Source organism: Lepus europaeus, chromosome 8 (genome assembly GCF_033115175.1).
Source record: "Lepus europaeus isolate LE1 chromosome 8, mLepTim1.pri, whole genome shotgun sequence".
Classification (NCBI taxonomy): domain Eukaryota; kingdom Metazoa; phylum Chordata; class Mammalia; order Lagomorpha; family Leporidae; genus Lepus; species Lepus europaeus.
Window position 1 is genome coordinate 67482149 of NC_084834.1, and position 21099 is coordinate 67503247.

At 41.2% G+C, this 21099-nt stretch overlaps 1 protein-coding gene across 1 annotated transcript; it reads right to left on the reverse strand.

The window, feature by feature from the left end:
- Positions 1 to 1265: 1265 nt before the first annotated feature.
- On the reverse strand, positions 1266 to 17335 carry RRH (retinal pigment epithelium-derived rhodopsin homolog). The gene is made up of 7 exons (XM_062199123.1): positions 17230 to 17335; positions 12637 to 12827; positions 10297 to 10396; positions 9643 to 9796; positions 7538 to 7706; positions 4161 to 4339; positions 1266 to 1380 (listed from the first exon to the last, which is right to left on the reverse strand). The coding sequence occupies exons 1-7, from the start codon at positions 17333 to 17335 to the stop codon at positions 1266 to 1268; spliced, it is 1014 nt and encodes a 337-aa protein (XP_062055107.1).
- Positions 17336 to 21099: the final 3764 nt, after the last annotated feature.

The following is a 21099-nucleotide window of genomic DNA, read 5'->3' on the forward strand; positions in this document are numbered from 1 at the left end:
ATTTTTAAATGCAGACAATTATCTCTATTCAAGAATACATTTTATTTCAAGCCAGCTTTACAAGTTACAGGTAGCAAAACTGTTTTTATATTTATATCTAATAATTCTAGTCTAAAAAAATGCTCATATAGAATATCTCTCCCAGGATCAGCACTGTGGCAGAGCAAGCTAAACCACCATCTGCAACACTGGTATCCTATACGATCACCAGTTTAAGTCCCAATCGCTACTCTTCCAATCCAGCTCCCTGATAATGAGCCTGGGATAGTAGTGGAAAATGATCTAAGTGTTTAGATCCCTACAACCCATGTGGGAGACCCGGATGGAGTTACAGGCTCCTGGCTTTAGCCTGGCCTAGCCCTGGCCATTGTGGCCATTTGGGGAGTGAACTAGTGGATGGAAGGCTTCCCTTTCTCTGACTCTCCCTCTCTCTCAAATAAATAAACAATTTTTAAAAAGACAGAAAGGAAAAAAAGAATAACCCCAAAGAAAAAGGATATCTGTGCTTAACTATTCCCAGTGTTTCCTCCATGAAACCAAACATTAGAAACAACTTAAACATCCACTATTCAAATAATCATATATAATTCTAAATGGTTATTTAAAATGACAAATACGCAATGTTCAACAAATATTCATTGAGTGTCTACTATGTGTTGGACAAAATGGGTCCATATGCCAAGGGTATATCAAAGAATAAAGATATAAAATTCCCTGCTCTGATTGAGACTGATATGATTTAGAAGTGGAAATATTTAGTGTTATGCAATCATTTTTGTTAAATAAAACATAAGTTAATTGATATAAAATATAAAAGTTTTGAAATGCTAAAAATGTTTTCTCTTCTAGCTGGGAGCATCTAACAACTCATTTAATTAATTATTTATTAATATATAATTAATTATTATTATTATTAATTTATTCCACCATTAAAATAGTGGCCATGTCTAGTCTAATGAAGGATCCCAGAAAATTACAGATCATCAACACAGTGTAATGTATGCCCTGATAGGGACAAAGAAAGAAGACCCAAATCTCATGTTTCTGAATTCATTAAAAGAGTCAAGCAATAAATTTACATACAAAGAAACGGAGAAACATGCACTACAGCAGTCAGTGCACTAGTAGAAGAAAGATAAGCTACACCTGAGGAACTAGGAGTCCAATAAGAAATAACATATGTCTGCATTTGATCTAAATGAGCTCATATTTAAAACAAAATTAAAGCATTACAAAAAATGTTTTGATTCTGTTTATCTCTCATTTCAGATTATTCCAGAAGGCAATGGGTTTTGAGACACATCCATTGGCAAAACACTTGTCACAGGCATTGCTTGGTGAGTCTGACATTTGAACATGGCAAACATTGCCCTCCGAAACCTGTGATTTAAAAAAAAAAAAAAAAGGAAAAATCTGAAATTATCCTACAATGACTTGGGATTTTAGCATTTTTATATATGGCTAAGGTGCCCTTTTGCCAGTTGACATACCCAAATAAATTTCTGCCTCCCACTTTAACAACCTCTGTTGAGAGCCATTATAAATATATAGGGTATATGATACAGTTATTGACCAATTTTGCACCATTGATTATAACATTGAAAACAGTAATGTAATTCAGTCATAATGTGTGTTTAAAAGGACACTTCCAGGGGCCAGCACTGTGGCATAGCAGGTAAAGCTGTTGCCTGCAGTGCCAGCATCCCATATGGGCGCCAGTTCAAGTCCCAGCTGCTCCACTTCCAATCCAGCTCTCTGCTATGGCCTGGGAAAGCAGTGGAGGATGACCCAAGTCCTTGGGCCCCTGCACCCACGTGGCAGACCCTGAAGAAGCTCCTGGCTCCTGGCTTCAGATCGGCACAGCTCCGGCTGTTGCAGCCAATTGGAGAATGAACTAGCAGATGGAAGACCTTTCTCTCCCTGCCTCTCCTTCTGTCTGTGTTACTCTTTCAAATAAAAAGAAATAAATAAAATGACACTTCCAATATCAACTGCAATGAGTTATTTGAGCTAAGGATAGGTGTTTCATGCATCTGTTCTTCTGAGAAACCACCATTGAAATTAAGGGGGCAGGGCTGGCGTTGTGTCCAGGTAAATGGTTACATGTGCTGCCAGCATTTCATATGAGCATCAGTGCATGTCCCAGCCACTCCACTTCCGATCCAGCTCCCTGTTAACAGCTTAGGAGAAGCAGTGGAAGTGTTTGGGCCCCACCACCCACATGGGAGACCTGCAGGAAGCTCCTGCTTTGGCCTGGCCGAGATCTAGCTGTAGTACCCATCTGGGGAGTGAACCAGAGGATGGAAGATTTCTCTGTTTCTCCCTCTCTGTAACTCTGACTTTCAAAATAAATCAATCTTTAAAGAAAAAAAAAGGAAATTAAAGGGACTTAGAAGGATCTTTAAAAAAGCACTACCAGCAGTTGGAATTAAAACAGTTCTTGGGGTGGGTGTTGTGGAGCAGTGTGTTAAGCCACCATTTGAGACATCCACATCCCATATCAGGGCTGGTTCATGTCCTGGCACCTCTGCTTCCTATCCAGTTTCCTGTTCATGCACATCCTGGGAGGTGCAAGTTCTTGGGTCCCTGCCTCCCACATAAAAGATCCAGATGGAGTGCCCAACTCCTAGCACAATCTGGCTCAGTCCCAGCTGTTGCGGGCATTTGGAGGGTGAACCAGCAGGTGCAAGATTTCTGTATATGTGTTTACTTTGCCTTTCGAGGAGATGAAAATAGATCTGAGAAGAATGTCTTTGGTATCTTGATTGGTATTGCATTGAATGTATAAATTGCTTTTGGGAGAATAGACATTTTGATGATATTGAGTCTTCCAATCCATGAGCATGGAAGATTTTTCCATTTTTTGGTATCCTCTTCTATTTCTTTCTGTACGGTTTTGTAGTTTTCATCGTAGAGATCTTTAACGTCTTTGGTTAAGTTTATTCCAAGGTATTTGATTGTTTTTGTAGCTATTGTGAATGGGATTGATCTTAGAAGTTCTTCCTCAGCTGTGGCATTGCCTGTGTATACAAAGGCTGTTGATTTTTGAAAATAAACATTTTCTAATTTTTAAAAGATATGTTCTTTATTCTTCTTGAGTGGGCTTAAAATCTTTCCATTGCTTCACACAGATATGGTTAAAGCTGTTATCTCAAAAATGGGCATAAATATTTAAGCTTCATGGAAGTAGCATGTGCATTCCAGGATCCAATTACCTAACCTCTAGTAAGAGTTTCTAGCCAGAGATTTAAGTACAGTAGGTCTGTTCATTCCATCTCTCTGCAGTACCAGGAAATACAATAATCTAAATTTCACTGAGGAAACAGGAAAGGCATTCTCTGCTGAAAGTCCCAGAGCAGAAGGAATGACTACTTACCTCCTGCAGCTCCACGGTGGAGTTTTCTCTTGCATGGGAATGACAATGTCTTCTTTCTGGTAAGTATAAACTTTGTTTTCCTCTAAGGGAGCCCAACATTGACTTGGGCATTTTCTGGTAGAAGAATCACCCTTTTCTTCAGAATCTACCACTTTCTGTATTTGGGTATTGTAAAATCTCTTTCAGGGGCTTGGCATTTTTTTTTTTTTTTATTTGATAGGTAGAGTTATAGACAGTGAGAGAGAGAGACAGAGAGAAAGGTCTTCCTTCTGTTGGTTCACTCCCCAAATGGCCACCACGGCCAGCACTACACCGATCTGAAGCCAGGAGCCAGGTGCCTCCTCCTGGTCTTCCATGCGGGTGCAGGGCCCAAGCACTTGGGCTATCCTCCACTGCCAGGGCCACAGTAGAGAGCTGGACTGGAAGAGGAGTAATCGGGACTAGAACCCGGTGCTCATATGAGATGCCAGTGCCGCAAATGGAGGATTAACCAAGTGAGCCACGGTGCCTGCCCTGGAGGCTTTGCATTTGAAGATGCTTAGTGGGTAGGATTGAGGTCTTGGGTTGCCTATGATAATCTCTGCCACTACGTGGAAAGAGTTTGTCACAAAACTGAAGCTCTAAGTGTTGAAAGTCACAGATGCTGCTCTAGTTACAGGAGCTAAATAATGTTACACTAGATTAAGTGAATTTCTATCAGTTACCCTCTGGAAAGTCTTAGAGCAGAATCCACTGCCTTTCTGTATCCATTTTTTTATTCACTAGTATTTTAGACATTATTTACCTTTTATTAGCAGCCACATAAATACAGGGATTGTAGAATGTAGAAGATTTTGCAAACAGTGGCGCTATGATGGCCATTGAGGGAGGAATCTTCTTTGGGTCACCAAATGAAGCCCATAAGCACACGATAGAATAAGGAGACCATGCCACCAAAAACATGAAGATCATTATCACAGACATCTGTTTAAAAAAAAAAAAAAAAAGGTCAAAATCTAAATCTAATCCAATAAAAAATACTGCCATATCTAAAATAACACAAAAATCTATCAATATTGGAATCTGAATAAGGCTAGTTGTTGATGACAAGAAGAGAACAGTTGAGCTTTTGTCTTCTATGTTCTTTGTTTAGGTACCTGAAATTATCTATGATAACAAGAGCTGGTGCAGGACAAGAGTGGGTATGTCAGTTAATAAATGACATTGCCTTTAAGAATGTTAACACTCATAAGGAATGCCTCTTTTTCTTCTAAGGAACACTACCAAAGCTAACTTTGATGAAAGACAGATGAGAACTCACCCCGCCCACTCACAGTGATTATGCTATGAATTGCTGGCACTGCTTTTCTCCCCATTCACTGTGATTGTGTGCTAATTAAATATATATATGTATTTATTTATAACTTTTGAAACTCAACTTAGAAACCAGTAAATCTTATCTTGAGTTTGATGAATTCCAACACAAACCTTTTGACCTGAATTTATATTACAGAGGCAGTCTGATCCTGTCTATATTTAAAATTTTACATTTTCTTCTATGCAGTTCTTTAATGTTAATTTTGATTTTTCTGAAAAGATTTATTTATTGAAAGGTAGCGTTATAGAGAGAGAGAGGGAAAAAGACAGAGAGAGACAGAGTTTCCCATGTGGGTGCAGGGGCCCAATCACTTGGGCCATCTTCCGCTGCTTTTGCAGGCACATTAACAGACAGCTGGAGCCTCAGAAGTGGAGCAGCTGGGACGTGACCTGTCACGAATATGGGATGCCGGCTTTGAAGACAGAGACTTAACCTGCTATGCCATAATGCCAGTCTCTAATTTTGATTTTTAAAAATTTCTACACTGGGGCCAGAGCTGTGCCATAGTAGGTTAAGCATCCACCTGCACATCCCACATGGGCACAGGTTTGAGTCCTTTCTGCTCCTCTTCCCATCCAGCTCTCTGCTGATGGCCTGGGAAAGCAGTGGAAGATGGTGCAAGTGCTTGGGCCCCTGCACCCGCGTGGGAGACCCGGAAGAAGCTCCTGGCTCCTGGCTTTGGCCTGGCCCTGCCCCGACCGTTGTGGCCATTTGAGGAGTGAACCAGAGGCTGGAAGACCTCTCTCTCTCTGTCTCTGTCTCTGTCTCTCTCTCTGTAACTATGACTCTCAAGTAAATAAAGAAATCCCTAAATTTCTTCACTAAACTACTGTTTTAGTTTAGCTTTGTTATAATTACTGAGTTTTTAGTGCTTACTTAAATTTTTTGTGTCCAATGCTATGGCTCACTATCTTACCCTAGTTCTCATCCTGGATATGATTGGGGAAATCTCCCAGAAATTAGAAACTAAAAGAGAAAAACAAATAACAACCACAAAACAAACAAAACATGAGACAGGGTGTGGGGCTTTTGGCCTAGCATTAAAACAATACTTGTACACCTGCAACCCAGGTTGAAGTGCCTAGGTTTGAGTCCTGGCTCTACTCCTAATTCCAGCTTCCTGCTAACGCACACCTTGAGAGGCAGCAGGTGATGGCCCAAGTAGCTTGGTCTTCATCACCCACATGCAAGATATGAATTGAGTTCCAGGCTCCTGGCTTCAGCTTGGCTCAGCCCTGCTTTTTACAGGCATATGGGGAGTGAAGCAATGGATGAGCTTGCTCTCCCTCACCCTCCCTCCCCCTGCCTTTCAGATATATTTAAAAATAAGTATGAGACTTTATAGAAGAGAAAGAAAAGAAAGTCAGACAATTAAATATCCAAATAAAAGGAAGTTCAGGAAAAGGGAACAGAGAGGCAAGACTCACCAGAGAAACAGTGTAATACAAACACTCTTCCAGAAGGGGAAAACCTGAGTCTCCATGTTCAAAGTGCTCACCAGGCACCCAGCACTGGTTGAATAAAGACCTATCCCAAGGCACATCTCTATGAAATTTCAGGAAACTGGAGTCACAGAGAAGTTCCTCTAAGCCTCCAGAGAGAACATACGGGTCACTGCAAAGGCTCACTCACCATGATGCTGTCAGCCCCTGCTGTGGCAGTGCTGGGAGTGAGGAGACTACAAAGAATGCCTTCACATTTCTTTCAGAATTGTTTTTGTATTCAGAATTCTAGACCAGGCAAATCATCAGTCTGAGATGACAGTAGAATTAAGATATTTTCAGTCATACAAAGTCCTAAAAAGTACATCTCCTGGTGGCCTCAGGGATCTACTAAAGAGTGTGCTCCAACAAATCAGAGGGAGTAAGCCCCGAAAAAGGAAGACAGCAATCTGAAACCAGCGGATCAGACCCTGCAGAGAGGCAAAAAGGCAGGCGCTCTCAACTAGTGAGGAAGGTGATTGAGGACGACAGCTTTCAGAGCATCAGTCCCAGAGAACAACCAGACCGGAGCACAGTACAAGGCCCAAGGGCACCTGTAAGGAAAAGGGTGCAGAAATAGAGAGGAGACAGGATACAAGATCACAGCCAAAATGAATTTATTCAGGGAAAATAAATTTGCAGGGAAAATAAATTTGGGTGACCAACTGCCAGTGCACACACAGACTGAACACATGTAGACTGGGCCTTTTTATATCTTAGGTGGGCTAAGGGTCCAGAGGGGAGCTGGGAGAGGGGGTGAGAGATGGAGGTGTTTCTCCATCTAGGCTTTGCAACCTGGAAAAGAATGCAGGGGATGGGGTCGGGTCCAACACAGGGTGTGAGACTGAATAGGTCTCTTTGAAAGAATGCAGGGGTTAGGGACTATAAAGAATACAGGGTAAATTCCAGGCAAGGAGCTAGAATGGCTGAGGCTTATATGTCCTTGTTCTATCAGCACCAAGAAGAAGATAAAGAGAATCTTGTCTGTGATGTGTCTGGGCAAACTGAGAGGAGAGAGGCCTCTTAACCTAACCACAGATTGTTAACATTACAATGACAGGATGTGCAGAAAGGAAGAGTGAGGGAGCAGTGGGGCCAGTTGGTGGCATAAGAGAAATAAATTCTCATCATCACAAGAGGGACTCATTGAGAGGTGAGAGCAAACAGAAACATCTAAAAGGGCAGATAAGCACCCCATTCAGAACTGTAGAGGCAAACACCAGAAGAACCTGCTGGGGAGAGACAATCAGGGATGTGGGAGAAGAGACCCTGGTGAGCCAAGGACTCCTTCCAAAACATCTCCCAGGGGTTTTGGCTTCTTACCTTTGTTACATCTACCTGGTCTGACCAGTCTCTGTTGAGGTACTCAGTGCAATCACTGGCCCTATGTTGTTTAATGGACTGAGTGACGTGGTAATAGCAGTAAAACATCACTGTCAAGGGCACAACAAAATTTATTGCAATAACTGCCATTGTGAAAGATACAAAAGATCTGCAAATAAGAAAAAGCAATCGTGACTACTTATTTAATGTTCTAAATGGGGGGAGGGAAGGGAAAAGATAATTATTAGAAACCACAATAGCAGTCATTATATTGTTAAATAGCTTACACAGTGTATTTGACTTTTAGTTCATGATTTTAATTTTAATGTTTATTTTTTCAGAAGCAGAGCAACAAAGAGACAGAGAGAGAAATATCTCCCATCTGCTGGTCCACTGGTTCACTCCCCAAATGCCTATAGCATCTGGGGCTGCACCAAGCTGAAGCAGCAGTCCAGAATTCCATCGGGGTCTCCCACATGGGTGGCACTAGCTCAACTACTTGAGCCTTTATCTGCTGCCTCCCAGGATGTGCATTAGCAGGAAGTTAGATCAGAGCCAAGTAGCTGAGATTCAAACTAGGCATTTGGATATGGGATGAAGCTTCTCAAGGTTGGGTAAATTCCAGTCTGCCACCTATCATTAAAAATAAAGTTTTAGGGGGCCAGCGCTGTGGCACAGTGGGTTAACGCCTTAGCCTGAAGCGCCGGCAACCCATATGGGTGCCCATTTGAGACCCGGCTGCTCCACTTCTGATCCAGTTCTCTGCTATGGCCTGGGAAAGCAGTAGAAGATGGCCCAAGTCCTTGGGCCCCTGCACCTGTGTGGGAGGCCCAGAAGAAGCTCCTGGCTCCTGGCTTTAGATCAACACAGCTCCAACCATTGCAGCCAACTGGGGAGTGAACCATCAGATGGAAGACCTCTCTCTCTCGCTCTCTCTCTCTGCCTCTCCTCTCTCTGTGTAACTCTGAATTTCAAATAAATAAATAAATGCAAAATAAATAAATAAATAAAGTTTTAGGGGCTGGTATTGTTGTGTAGCAGGTAAATCTGCAGTCTGTGTCACTGACATCCCATATGAGTGCCAGTTAAAGTCCCAGCTACTCCACTTCTGATCCAGCTCCCTGCTAATATGCCTGGGAAAACAGTGGAAGATGGCCCTAGTACTTGGGCCCCTGCACTCACATGGGAGACTAGGAAGAAGCTCCTGGATCCTGGCTTTGTTCTGGCCTGGCCCTGGCCATTGCAGCCATTTGGGGTGTGAGCCAGCGAATGAGAAGATTCTCTCTCTCTCTCTCTCTCTCTCTCTCTGTGTGTGTGTGTGTGTGTGTCTCCCTATCTCTCCCTTTTACTGTGTAACTCTGACTTTCAGATAAATACATAAATCTTTAAGAAGCAAATGAAGTTTTATTGGAACACAACCATGCACATTGATTTACCTGCTGTCTATGATGGCTTTCACAGTACAGTGCCAAGTTGAACAGTGATTCTGGCCCATGAAGCTTACATTGATTATCCTTGGCCTCTTTACAGAATAAGTTTCAGATTTTAATTTAGTTTGAGACTTAGAAATTTTCTTTTCTATTTTCTAAATGAGTCATCTCTTGTTTCCTTTAATGAACTGAACTATCCTCTTTCCCCTGCTAAGTGTAGAGGAGCCTCATGAACGAGCAAGCAAGTCCTTGCAGTGACTGTATTTTGGAGCATGGTCTCAGAATATGTTTGAATGAGAGATTATTTTGAAAGTGTACTACAGAGGTGCCCTGAGTTTCCATGAGAGCGTCATGCTGCCTACCTTCACTAACCCTTCTCCTACTCATGATCCTACCTCTGTGATGTGCAAATATTGGAAAGGCGATTGGCACATAAACCCATAGAAGAAGGAAAGGACAGAGTACGGGGGAGAAGGATTCTGGATGATCTTTGCTGGCAAACAAGCATAATTCTCTTTTCTCAATTTCATTTTCTGCTTGAATCATTTCATTAGCAAGGAAGCACTTTGCCACATGCTGTATGAGAAACATGTGATCTGAGCTCAAATTTGAAAGGATGAGAAAATGTCTACATTAGAAGCGCTTAGTTATAAAGTGTAAATGTTTCTCTCTTACTTGTCATTTTTCCGCCAATTGATGGTACAGGTGGCCCCAGTAGGATCTGGGGCATAACTAGCCCACCCTGCAATGGGCATCAAAGCCCAAAACAGGCCGTTGACCCAGGCTCCCAGAATCAAGCCAAGGTAGGTGCGAGTGGTCATTCTTCTCCCTATTAACAAGCATATGAACTATTAACATCATTTGCCAATGATGGACTTGCTTTGTTTTAATTGATGATGCAAAATTATCAAGTAGATCATTGATAGACACTTTTGTTCACTCAAAGCCTAGCCACATGATTCATATATGGGAAAGAAAATGGAATGTACACTGAAACCCAAATAATAAAAGGAGCAGTCAGAGAATGAGCAGGGAGTAGAGCTTTCCAGGCCTAGGAAACCACAGTGTCCAAAGACCCCAAAGTGAGAACATAGAGAGTGGCCCTAGCCATCTGGAAAAGGTAGTCAGTCTCCAGATCTTGCAGCATACTGCAGGTGCCTAGTGAAATCTAGGTTTTATTGTAATAAGAAGCCACTGGAAGTTGTAAACAAGGATTGCCAAAGAAATGTGACCAGCCCTGACTACGAATCATTATGTGTACATTTTAAAGTGAATGTATATTGAGTGGCCATTGGTCAAGAAATGAGAACGCCAAGAAAAATGCTGTACCTACGTCAGGATGACAGATGGTCAAGTATCGATCCATGGCCACGACTGTGAGTAACCCAATACTTGCCATTCCAAAAAAAATATTCAATCCAGCATAAATCTGAAAATGAAAATTGGGATAAGTCCACCATTCTAAATACCCTCCCAACTAACATTTAAATTTTTGTCCTGTAGGTAGAATATATTTCAAATATATTAAATGTTTTTTTATTTTACTATTTCAAAATATACCTTCCACTGTCAAATTACAACTGCCTAACTAAAGGCACTTATGGAAAGGGTTTTCATTAGTTAAACATTCTATAAGACTTAAGATGGAACTTCTTTTTTTTTTTTTTTTTTTGACAGGCAGAGTGGACAGTAGAGGGAGACAGAGAGAAAGGTCTTCCTTTGCTGTTGGTTCACCCTCCAATGGCCGCCGCGGTAGGCGCGCTGCGGCCGGCGCACCGCGCTGTTCCGATGGCAGGAGCCAGGTGCTTCTCCTGGTCTCCCATGGGGTGCAGGGCCCAAGCACTTGGGCCATCCTCCACTGCACTCCCTGGCCACAGCAGAGAGCTGGCCTGGAAGAGGGGCATCCGGGACAGGATCGATGCCCCGACCGGGACTAGAACCCGGTGTGCCAGCGCCGCAAGGCGGAGGATTAGCCTACTGAGCCACGGCGCCGGCCTAATGGAACTTCTATACAACCTACTCAGGTGCAAAATAGATCATTACATGGGGTGCGGTGCATATAAACAATAAAAATTAGTATTCAGAAGATAGGTAGTTCAACAGAGGAGAAAACAAGCTCAGTAAAAAAGTGGCCACATGATGATTGAGCTGTTCACACAGGCTATTTACATTAACTATGTTCATGGCACAGGAAAATATGTGTAACCACAGAAAGTGTCCAAATAAATATAAATTATAGAATATCATTTCATACTCACTAAAATGATAAAAATTTAAAAGTCTGACAGTCTTAAGTGATGGGAAGAATGTAGAGTAATAGCAGTTCTCATAACAGGAAAAATCATTTTGGAGAGCAATTAGGCCACATATGATAAAGTTGAACAGTCTCTGCAACTCAACTCTAAACATGCCTACAGAAACTCTCATTTATTGCAGAATATATCAGTATTTACTGAAGCCTTGTTTGTGAAGTAAAAATTAGGAACAAATATTCAATAATAGTAAAATAGAAAAGTACATTGAGCTATGTTCATAAAATGGGATATTATATTGCAATCAAAATGAATGCCTTACAGTCACATTCATCAACATGAATAAACCTCAGAAATATATCTAACAATAAAAGTAAATTGTATAGAAATTATATCATTAACACAAAAATTAAAACATTCAGATATTTTTTGTTGATGTACATGTATATGTAATAAAATAGGAAAAATTCATTGGAAGGAAGGGAATGAGGTGAGATGGGATGCAATGGCCTTTAGCAGTGAAATTTTATATCTTTAAAAAGAAAACCTGGGGGCCAGCACTGTGATATAGCAGGCAAAGCTGTTGCCTGCAGTGCCAGCATCCCATATGGGCACCGTTGAGTCCCAACTACTCCACTTCTGATCCAGCTCTCTGCCATGGCCTGGGAAAGCAGTAAAAGGTAACCCATGTCCTTGGGCCCCTGCACCCGTGTTGGAGATCTGGAAGAAGCTCCTGGCTCCTGGCTTTGGAGCTCAGACAGCTCCGGCTGTTGTGGCCACCTGGGGAGTAAACCAGCAGATGGAAGACTCCCCTCTTTCTGTCTCTGGTTTTCTGTAACTCTGCCTTTCAAATAAATAAATAGATCTTTAAAAAAAAAAAATCAAGCCAAAACCCATTTTTGCCAACTATCCTAAAACAAATTAATATTAATTAATTTCCTTGTCAGTAAAAATACAGTAGATATAAATAATAACATATTTACTGCTGTTGCTATTGCCCTCTCATGCAGGGCTTTTTCCAGGAGAAAACAATCAACAACCTGGTAGCTTAACTATATTTTTTAGCTGGTATGAGTAAGTCACTAAGTATTTTATTATTTCAAATGAAAGCAAGGCATTGCTTTTTGAATTTGCAATATGCAAATTTTCATTTGAATACACAAATTTTCATTTGAATACAAACATTTTTTTCTCTAGTTGAATGCTAGTTGTTTTGTTAATTTGGGTTGGAGGAATTTCAGAAATATAAGGGTTAATGATTTTGCTTCTTTTATTAAAGAATATATTCCCAGTTGGTTGTGAATTCCTGGTCACCATTTCTTTTATCTTACAATATTTTCTTTGGTTTAAATTTTTAGAATTTTAAGACATTTATAATCTCATTGATCTACTGTATTTTGCTTTCATTCCACAGTACCTGACAGCCTGCATATCCAAACTTCCAACTTCCATGCAGATCTGAAGCAGCAGACATGGGATAGCCAATGCTACTGACACCTATATCCGTAAAAGCCAGATTAATAATAATTGCATTCGTGGGTGTTCGGAGTTCCTTGTACTTAATGAAGATGCCTAGAACTATTATGTTGCTGAAAATACTTATCATACCTGAGAACATACAAAAAATATTATGCATGTTATTTAATTGGAATATTTAAAAGTAGAATCAAAAATAAATATTTAAGCCAGTTGAAAAACATGGCAAATGTATTTTATTTTATTTTAAAGCTTATTTATTTATTTGAATGGCAGAGAGACAGAGAGACCTGCCATCCTTTGGTTCACCCTCCAAATGGCTGCAACAGCCAGATCAGGGCCAGGCCAAAGCCAGGAGCCAGAAATTTCATCTGGGACTCCCACGTGGGTGGCAAAGACCCAAATACTTGAGCCATCCTCTGCTGCTTCCCAGGAGTCTTAGCAGGAAGCTGGATCAGTAGCAGAGTGGCCTGGATTCTAACTGGTGGCACTCAATTATGTAATGCTAGTGTCACCAGCAGCACCCCAACGCTGGCTCCAGCATATCTACTTTAGTCAATTATTTGAACAGTTGGCTTTAAACTGTAACATCTTAATGACCCTTCAGTAAAGTAGAAATAAAAAAATTAAAACACCAGGAAGCCTCCAACTGCATAAGCCTGCACTGAAGGTCGGTGTCATCATTTCTGATCACTCTGCACCTGAAATTCTCCCCTCGACTTTGATGACCCCTGCACTGCTAATTTCTCGGATGCATGGACTACCGACCATATGCTCTTGTTTGGCAGCTTATTCTCCTCTTCCTCCTTCCTGAGGGCTGACACTCTTCTTTCTCTTTTCTTCTTTCTTTTCTGAAGCCCCAACCATCATTCTACCCCAACAGCACTTTAGTCAATACTGCTAACCCTGACACGCACTTGTTTCACAGTTTCCCTTTTTATTCAAGTAATTACCATTAAATGCTTACAAGCATCTGCCTGCCATGTGTAGGATCAAATGACGGTTTCAATATTTCTTTAAACTCAGTATTACTCAGTATTTCCAAATCTGAATTATTTGATGCAAACATCCCTATGGAGTCATTATCTAGATAGGAAGTCAAGCAAGCTTTGTAGCCCATGGAAAAACCTCACAGGTGATATCCCTCTCATCAAGTTTCTACGATCTGAGATCAGATCTGAGATCAGACTCTCTACTTTGTAGATCTGGAAATTCAATGTTGTCGGTGCCCTAGGGGATGACTGGACTCAGGTGTATTGATGACTACTCTTAGGAATCAGAATGCCAAGGAATTGATTTACAAAGAGAAATGGCATTTAGTGAACTGGATGTCAGTCTGATCAGCATCCCCTAGGCTGCAAAGCAGGTGTATGTTTCTCATAAGCCAGACAAGAGCTGCGCTAGATCCCAACATTGTGTGTGAGGGTGGAGGAGGGGAGAGGGGGCTGTGAATAAATTTCAGCTGAGTGGGAAGATTCCTAGGTAGTAGGAGAGGTTTGTGCACCAAGCAGGAATAGAGTTATCACCCCTGTCCTTCTCCCAAGACCCCACATCTGGTCATCAATTCTACCTTCTAACTCAAGAGAGTCTACTTCTTTCTGTCTCACTGCCATGACTCTCTCTTCAGAATCACTGCCATGGCCTCCCACATGGTCCATGTGCCCTGAGAGCACATCTGAAAAACGTGGCTCAGACCATGTCATTCCCCTGTTTAAAACCCATCAATGACTCCCTGTCACCTTTATGGCTAACATGGTTCTTCATCGCCTGGCCGTGCATCTTAGAATTCATCCATAATCAATTATTTTAGATCCTTAAATTCACCTGCCCTTCCACCTCCCAGCCTTAACTGGAGTGAGTGATCAAGGATACTCACTTGATCAATGTCTGTTGCACTAGATATTGGTAAACATTCACAGGAGCTAAAATCTACATGAGAGATTAAATCTAAAATGAAAAAAATCTAAATATGGTCTTGATAAAATTAATAAGTGAGGAGTCAGAGCTATGGCTCAGCAGGTTAAGCCACAGCCTGTGGCACTGGCATCCCATATGGGCACCATTTCAGTCCTGGCTGCTCCACTTCCAATCTGGCTCCCTGCTAACGTGCCCAGGAAAGTAACAGAAGATGACGCAAGTGCCTGGGCCCCTGCACCATCATGGGAGACAAGGATGAAGCTCCTGGCTCCTGGTTTTGGGCTGGCCCAGCCCCAGTTGTTGCAGCCATTCAGGGAGTGAACCAGCGGATGGAAGATCTCTCTCTCCTTTTCTCTCTCTGTAACTCTACCTTTCAAATAAATTAATCCTTTTTAAAAATTAGTAGGTAAAATAAATGCTTTCACTGCAGAACAGAAGCATGAGAGGTTAAACATGCTTCCTTTAATACATCTACCGAAAACATAAGCAAGTAAACAACACATACTCATGGCATTCCTTGATAAAACTAACCCTTGGAGTTAAGCATGAGGGCTGTAGAACCAAAGTGGCTAGAGTCAAATCCTAGTGTAGCTACTCAGTAGATGTACATAGGGAAAATTTCTTAAACTTTTCATCTCTATAAACAGAGAAAATAAAGCTAAAAAGTAATTCACTGAATTAGGATAAATTAATCTATGTATGTAACAGTGCTAAGTACATAACAATTATTCAAAGATAGCATTAGTACTAGTAGTTAGATTACTATTATCATCACTATTACAGACATGAGAACCAGACAGAACCTTTTCTTAGAAAAATGCCCCTTTTGTAACCAGATGAAAATCACGGTAGTTTTTCCTGGCATCTACAAAAACTAAGTAAAAAACTTACATACAAAGGATTTCCATATAATTGACAGTGAGGGGCCAGCGCTGTGGTGAAGTAGGTTAATCCTAGGCCTGTGGCGCCAGCATCCCATATGGGTGCCAGTTCCAGTCTTGGCTGCTCCTCTTCCAATCCAGCTCTCTGCTATAGCCCAGAAAAGCAGTAGAAGATGGCCCAAGCACTTGGGCCCTTGCACCTGTGTGGGAGACTTGAAGGAAGCTCCTGGCTCCTAGCTTCAGATTGGCCCAAGTCTGGCCATTGCAGCCATTTGGGGTGTGAACCAGCAGATGGAAGACCTTTTTCTCTGTCTCTCCCTCTCAGTCTGTAACTCTGCCTCTCAAATAAATACATAAAATCTTTAAAAAATTGACAGTGAGACTCTCTCATTTTTTGCATCAGCAAAGCAAAGGAGAAAATAGAACTTGATCAGTACTTATCACAGGGAAGTATTCAAATGAATGAGTTAACATGTCACTAAAACTGCAAAAATTTAAGGCATTCACAATTTCTTGTACAAGACATACTACTCCAGTTGTGATTTATTTTATAAAGAATAAACTGGTTGCAGAAAAATTGTTACACTTTTTATTTTTGGATGTTTGAAAACTTTCATAAAAGTCAATCTAAAAAATAATGAGCCCAATATAACAGAGTCACTTCTAAAAGATGATGCTGAGAATAAAATTAAAGTGAAGCCCTTGCTCACTGTAAAAGTTAGACCTCAATTAAAACAATACACTGAATAAAACAAACAAACAAACAAACAAAAAAAACCAAAGAATTTCTACTCTCTTTCCCCACCTTTTTTTTTTTTTCCCCCTGCAAACAAGCCTGTATCCTAGCCTAATATTTGCATCAAAGAGTGTGAGTACCTGGGGGGAAGAGACAAGTATTTGTCCAACACTGACTGTATATGTGATTTAGGTACATTCATGTTTTAGTTTCCTCCTCACAGCAATCATAGGTAGCTTGCTTATTCTTATCTCTGTTTTTCAGGCAGGAACGTGGAAGAACAGTAAGGGGAAGAATCTGCTCCCAGTTACAAAGATACTAAAAAATGAAGTCCAAAACTCAAGAGTTTTCCAATATAGCATTCTGAGATGAACTGAATTTTCAAACTCTGACCTCAATGATAGTACCATACCTGACTCTCTCTTTTGAGGACTGTAATTTTCTTTCAATTTAATTTAATTCTTTAGATTGATTAGTCAACCAACATTAATTCATTTAAATTCATTCTTTAATTTTCTTTCAATCTGTAGCTGGATTCTACTACCCTGAACAAAATAATGCACATGATGAATGAGAAAAGTAAATGATTTACAAATATAATTCCTCATGGTACACTCTTTTTTCTCTCCCTTCCCCAAAAAACCTAATTTGACAATGTAATAAATAACCAAATATAGGGACAATTTTTATTTAAGAACTATCCATTTTACAAGAAACTTTTCTCAGCCTGCTTCAGCTTTCACATTATCAAAATTCAACATGACCTGTGACATTAACCACCATTATAAATGCTTTCCCTCATTCTTTCATCTCTTGTCTTATCTGACCTTCCCAGCCCAGAAGTATAATACTGTCATCTCCACTTACCCCGTGAGGAAGCCAACTCAGACAGGCTAAATGACTTGCCAAGACTGATCCAGAATATGGAACTTGACAGCACATCCTCTTTCCATAGAATTATGCTGAAAACAATAACTCTTAATGGAGTAAAAAGTCATACCTGCCACAATCAAGTAAGCTGCCACAATATTGTGTTCAGTCTGGGAAAAGACGGAGCCATCTTCATTTTTAAAGTCTGAACTGTTGCTTAAGTTATTCCTTAGCATTTCGTAATGAAGACACTGATGCAGTCATAAGAAGCCTTCAGTAATTACGAATGATCTTATGAAATGCTGCAGAGTGATTTTTCAGGACCAACTGTTTCGACTTAGAAAACTCCAAGAAAGGCCATTTCATAGAGGCTTTCCCTTAACAAATTTAACTGGACAAAAGAGGAAAGGATTTTAATTCCCAGAACAAGGGAAAAGCTTATTGGCACAACAGAGAAACACCAAATTCCACACATTTTTACCAATTTGGGCATTAGTCTTTAGATAAGAAGATTATCAAGCACACATATACCATTTAAGCAATAAGCAAACTCAGAAGATCAGTGCGGCAAATAACTGTTTTCTGCTGGAAATTTATCGCTTCTGAAATCAAGGACCAGCTTTACTCCTACAAAATAGATTCAGGCCTTTGATTTCTACTGACCCTTTGAGTTTTTCCATTTCAGTTTCTCTTTTTCCATAACATCTTAAATAATTAGAGAAAGAAATAATCTCTTTAAAAAGATATATTTGAGAGACAGAGTGAGCTCTTACTTGCTGGTTCATTCCTCAAAGCCTGCCAGTGGCCCAGAGCCAGGCCAGGCCAAAGCCTGGGGTGCAATTCAGGTCTCCCTTGTAGCTGGCGGGAGCCCAGCTAATTGAGGCATGACTGCTTCCCTCTGGAAGCCAGAGCCAGGTGTTAAACCCCAGCTTTAATGTGAGATGAGGGCATCCTAACTGGTGCTTACCTGCTAAGCTAAATGCCTACCCTGAATGAAGCAATATTGCCCTGTACTTCAAATATCACTTCCCTGAAGATGTCAGTATTGCTTGGTGTGAATCTTTTATTTATGCTTTTCTTTGCTTATATATTCATAGGAGTGTATGATGTTTTCCCTACTTTCTTCTTTCAAACAAAATGAGATTGTGTTGTGGTGGTCTTCAAAAAGTCTGTGAAGGGGCTGGCATTGTGGTGTAGTGGGTTAAGCTGCTGCCTGCAGTGCCAACATCCCATATGAGCGTCGGTTCCGGTTTCAGCTGCTCTACTTCTGATCCAGCTCTCTGCTAATGTGTCTGGGAATGCAGCAGAGGATGGCCCAAGTTTAAAAGGTTTTTTTTTTTTTTTTTTTTTTAAGATTTATTTATTTGCAAGGCAGTTAGAGAGAGAGGGAGAGATCTTCCATCTTCCAAATGGCCACAATGGCTGGAGCTGGGCTGATCTGAAGCTAGGAACCAGGAGCTTCTTCTGGGTCTCCTATGTGGGTGAAGGGACCCAAGCACTTGGGATATCTTCTATTGCTTTCCCAGGCCATAGCAGAGATGGATCAGAAGTGGACCAGCTGGAACTCGAACTGGCACCTGTACGGGATGCTGGTACTACAAGCAGTAGCTTTACATGCTATGCCACATTGCTGGCTCCAAAATTAATCTTGAAGAAAAAAAGGAAATCTGTAGAAATGTGCATTCCTGCAATTAAACAATATATGGTTGAAATATATATATATTATGTATGTATATACATAGAGAGGAGAGAGATACTATGCAATTTATTTTCTCTTAAATCCACTTAATGAATTCCAGGTCAATAAACCTTACTTATTAGTATAAAATTAATAGCTACACATTTCATAGTATGGATATACCAAGGTTCTAAGGTTCTAAGATTTACCTCAATTAACCCCACATGTTGATATATATTTAGGAGTGATTATTATTTAATGATACACATAACAGCAAAATGTCTGGACTCATTCATCTTGTAAAGTTCCAGGCAATTATACTCTGGACTGTCATATGGTGTACAATGTTAACACTTTATTAAAATGATAATGTATCACTACTATGTCTTTTTCTGTATTCTTTATACCATGTAACATTAAAATCTGATTCTTTTCAATAAAACCAGTAAAAAATTTCAGAGAAATGCTTATTGCAGGTGTAAGCATAGAACAGAACCACTAGAGGGCTATATTTACTCATGTACCTTAACATGGTAACAGTAGTTTCAGGAAGGACCCAAGATAACGCACCTGTATATAAAGTCAACTGAACAGGCTGATCTGTCACAGATCTTATAGCTGCCAAGTCACATTTTTATAAATGTAAAGTAATACTGATGAGCACCTATACTCAGAAGTGAATCTTGGCCGGCGCCACAGCTCAATAGGCTAATCCTCCGCCTTGCGGCGCCAGCACACTGGGTTCTAGTCCCGGTCGGGGCACCGATCCTGTCCCGGTTGCCCCTCTTCCAGGCCAGCTCTCTGCTGTGGCCCGGGAGTGCAGTGGAGGATGGCCCAAGTGCTTGGGCCCTGCACCCGCATGGGAGACCAGGAGAAGCACCTGGCTCCTGCCATCAGACCAGTGCGGTGCGCCGGCCGCAGCGCACCTACCGCGGCGGCCATTGGAGGGTGAACCAACGGCAAAAAGGAAGACCTTTCTCTCTATCTCTTTCTCTCACTGTCCACTCTGCCTGTCAAAAATTTAAAAAAAAAAAAAGTGAATCTCATTAGTATTCCAAAATACCAAAATATTCTGCACTGAACATAACTCCCAAGGTAATAAACTCTTTAAAAGTCTATGGGTTGGGGCCTGCACTGTGGCTCACTTGGTTAATCCTCTGCTTGTGGTGCCAGCATCCAATAGGGGCACCGGGTTCTAGTCCCGGTTGCTCCTCTTCCAGCCCAGCTCTCTGCTGTGGCCCAGGAAGGCAGTGGAAGATGCCCCCAGTGCTTGGGCCCATAAACCTGCATGGGAGACCAGGAAGAAGCACCTGGCTCCTGGCTTCAGATCGGCACAGCTCCAGCTGTATGTAGTGGCCATTTGGGGGGTGAACCAACGGAAGAAAGACCTTTTTCCTTTCTCTCTCTTTCACTAACTCTGTCAAAAAAAAAAAAAAAAAAAAAATCTATGGGTTGGGGCTGGCGCTGTGGTGTAGTGGGTAAAGCCACTTACAATGCAGGCATTCCAAATGAGCACCGGTTCTAGTCCCAGCTGCTCCTCTTCTGATCCAGCTCTCTGCTATGACCTGGGAAAGCAGTAGAAGATGGCCCAACTCCTTAGGCCCCTGCTCCCATGTGGGAGACCCGGAAGAAGCTCCTGGCTTTGGATTGGTCTCACCATTGTGGCCATTTGGGGAGTGAACCATCAGATGGAAGACCTCTCTCTCTGCTTCTGCCTTTCAAATAAATAATTAGATCTTAAAAAAAATTTCCGTCCTTTAAGAAAATAAAATAGGAACATTCTGTGAAAGTTTCAATACTCTATTGAATGAGAAAATTTTCTTCAGAAATGTCTTTTAGTTCTCACTATATTCCACCTTTAGATTTACAATAAAATTTCAAAATCAACTATCAACTGTAAATAGTAAAATCGCTCTTCTGATTTCTGTACTAAAACCCAAAAGAAAATACAATAATGTTCCTTTCCTTAAAAAAGGGATTTATTTATTTATTTGAATGACAGAGTTACAGTCATATTGAGTCAGGAAAGGAGAGATCTTCCATCAGTTCACTCCCCAGATGGCCACAATGGCTGGTGCTGTGCCAGGCTGAATCCATGAGCCTGGAATTCCATCCAGATTTCCAAAGTACTTGGGCCATCTTCTGCTGCTTTCCCACCCACATTAGCAGGGAGCTGGATAGGAAGTGGAGCAGCTGGGACTGGAACCAGTGCTCCTATGGGATGCCAGTGTCACAAGAAGAGTTTTAACCAGCTGTGCTCCAACACTGGCCCCCAGTAATGTTCTTAAATACAAAATAGAACATTTTGCAAGGTATAGTAGA

Excerpts from the sequence above, each read along its gene's own strand:
- RRH (XM_062199123.1), bottom strand. The coding sequence starts at position 17,335 with ATGCTAAGGAATAACTTAAGCAACAGTTCAGACTTTAAAAATGAAGAT. Across the intron at positions 7,707-9,642 it reads AATTGGCGGAAAAATGACAA|ATCTTTTGTATCTTTCACAA; the intron begins GTAAGAGAGAAA and ends TCTTATTTGCAG. Across the intron at positions 1,381-4,160 it reads TATGTGGCTGCTAATAAAAG|GTTTCGGAGGGCAATGTTTG; the intron begins GTAAATAATGTC and ends TTTAAATCACAG.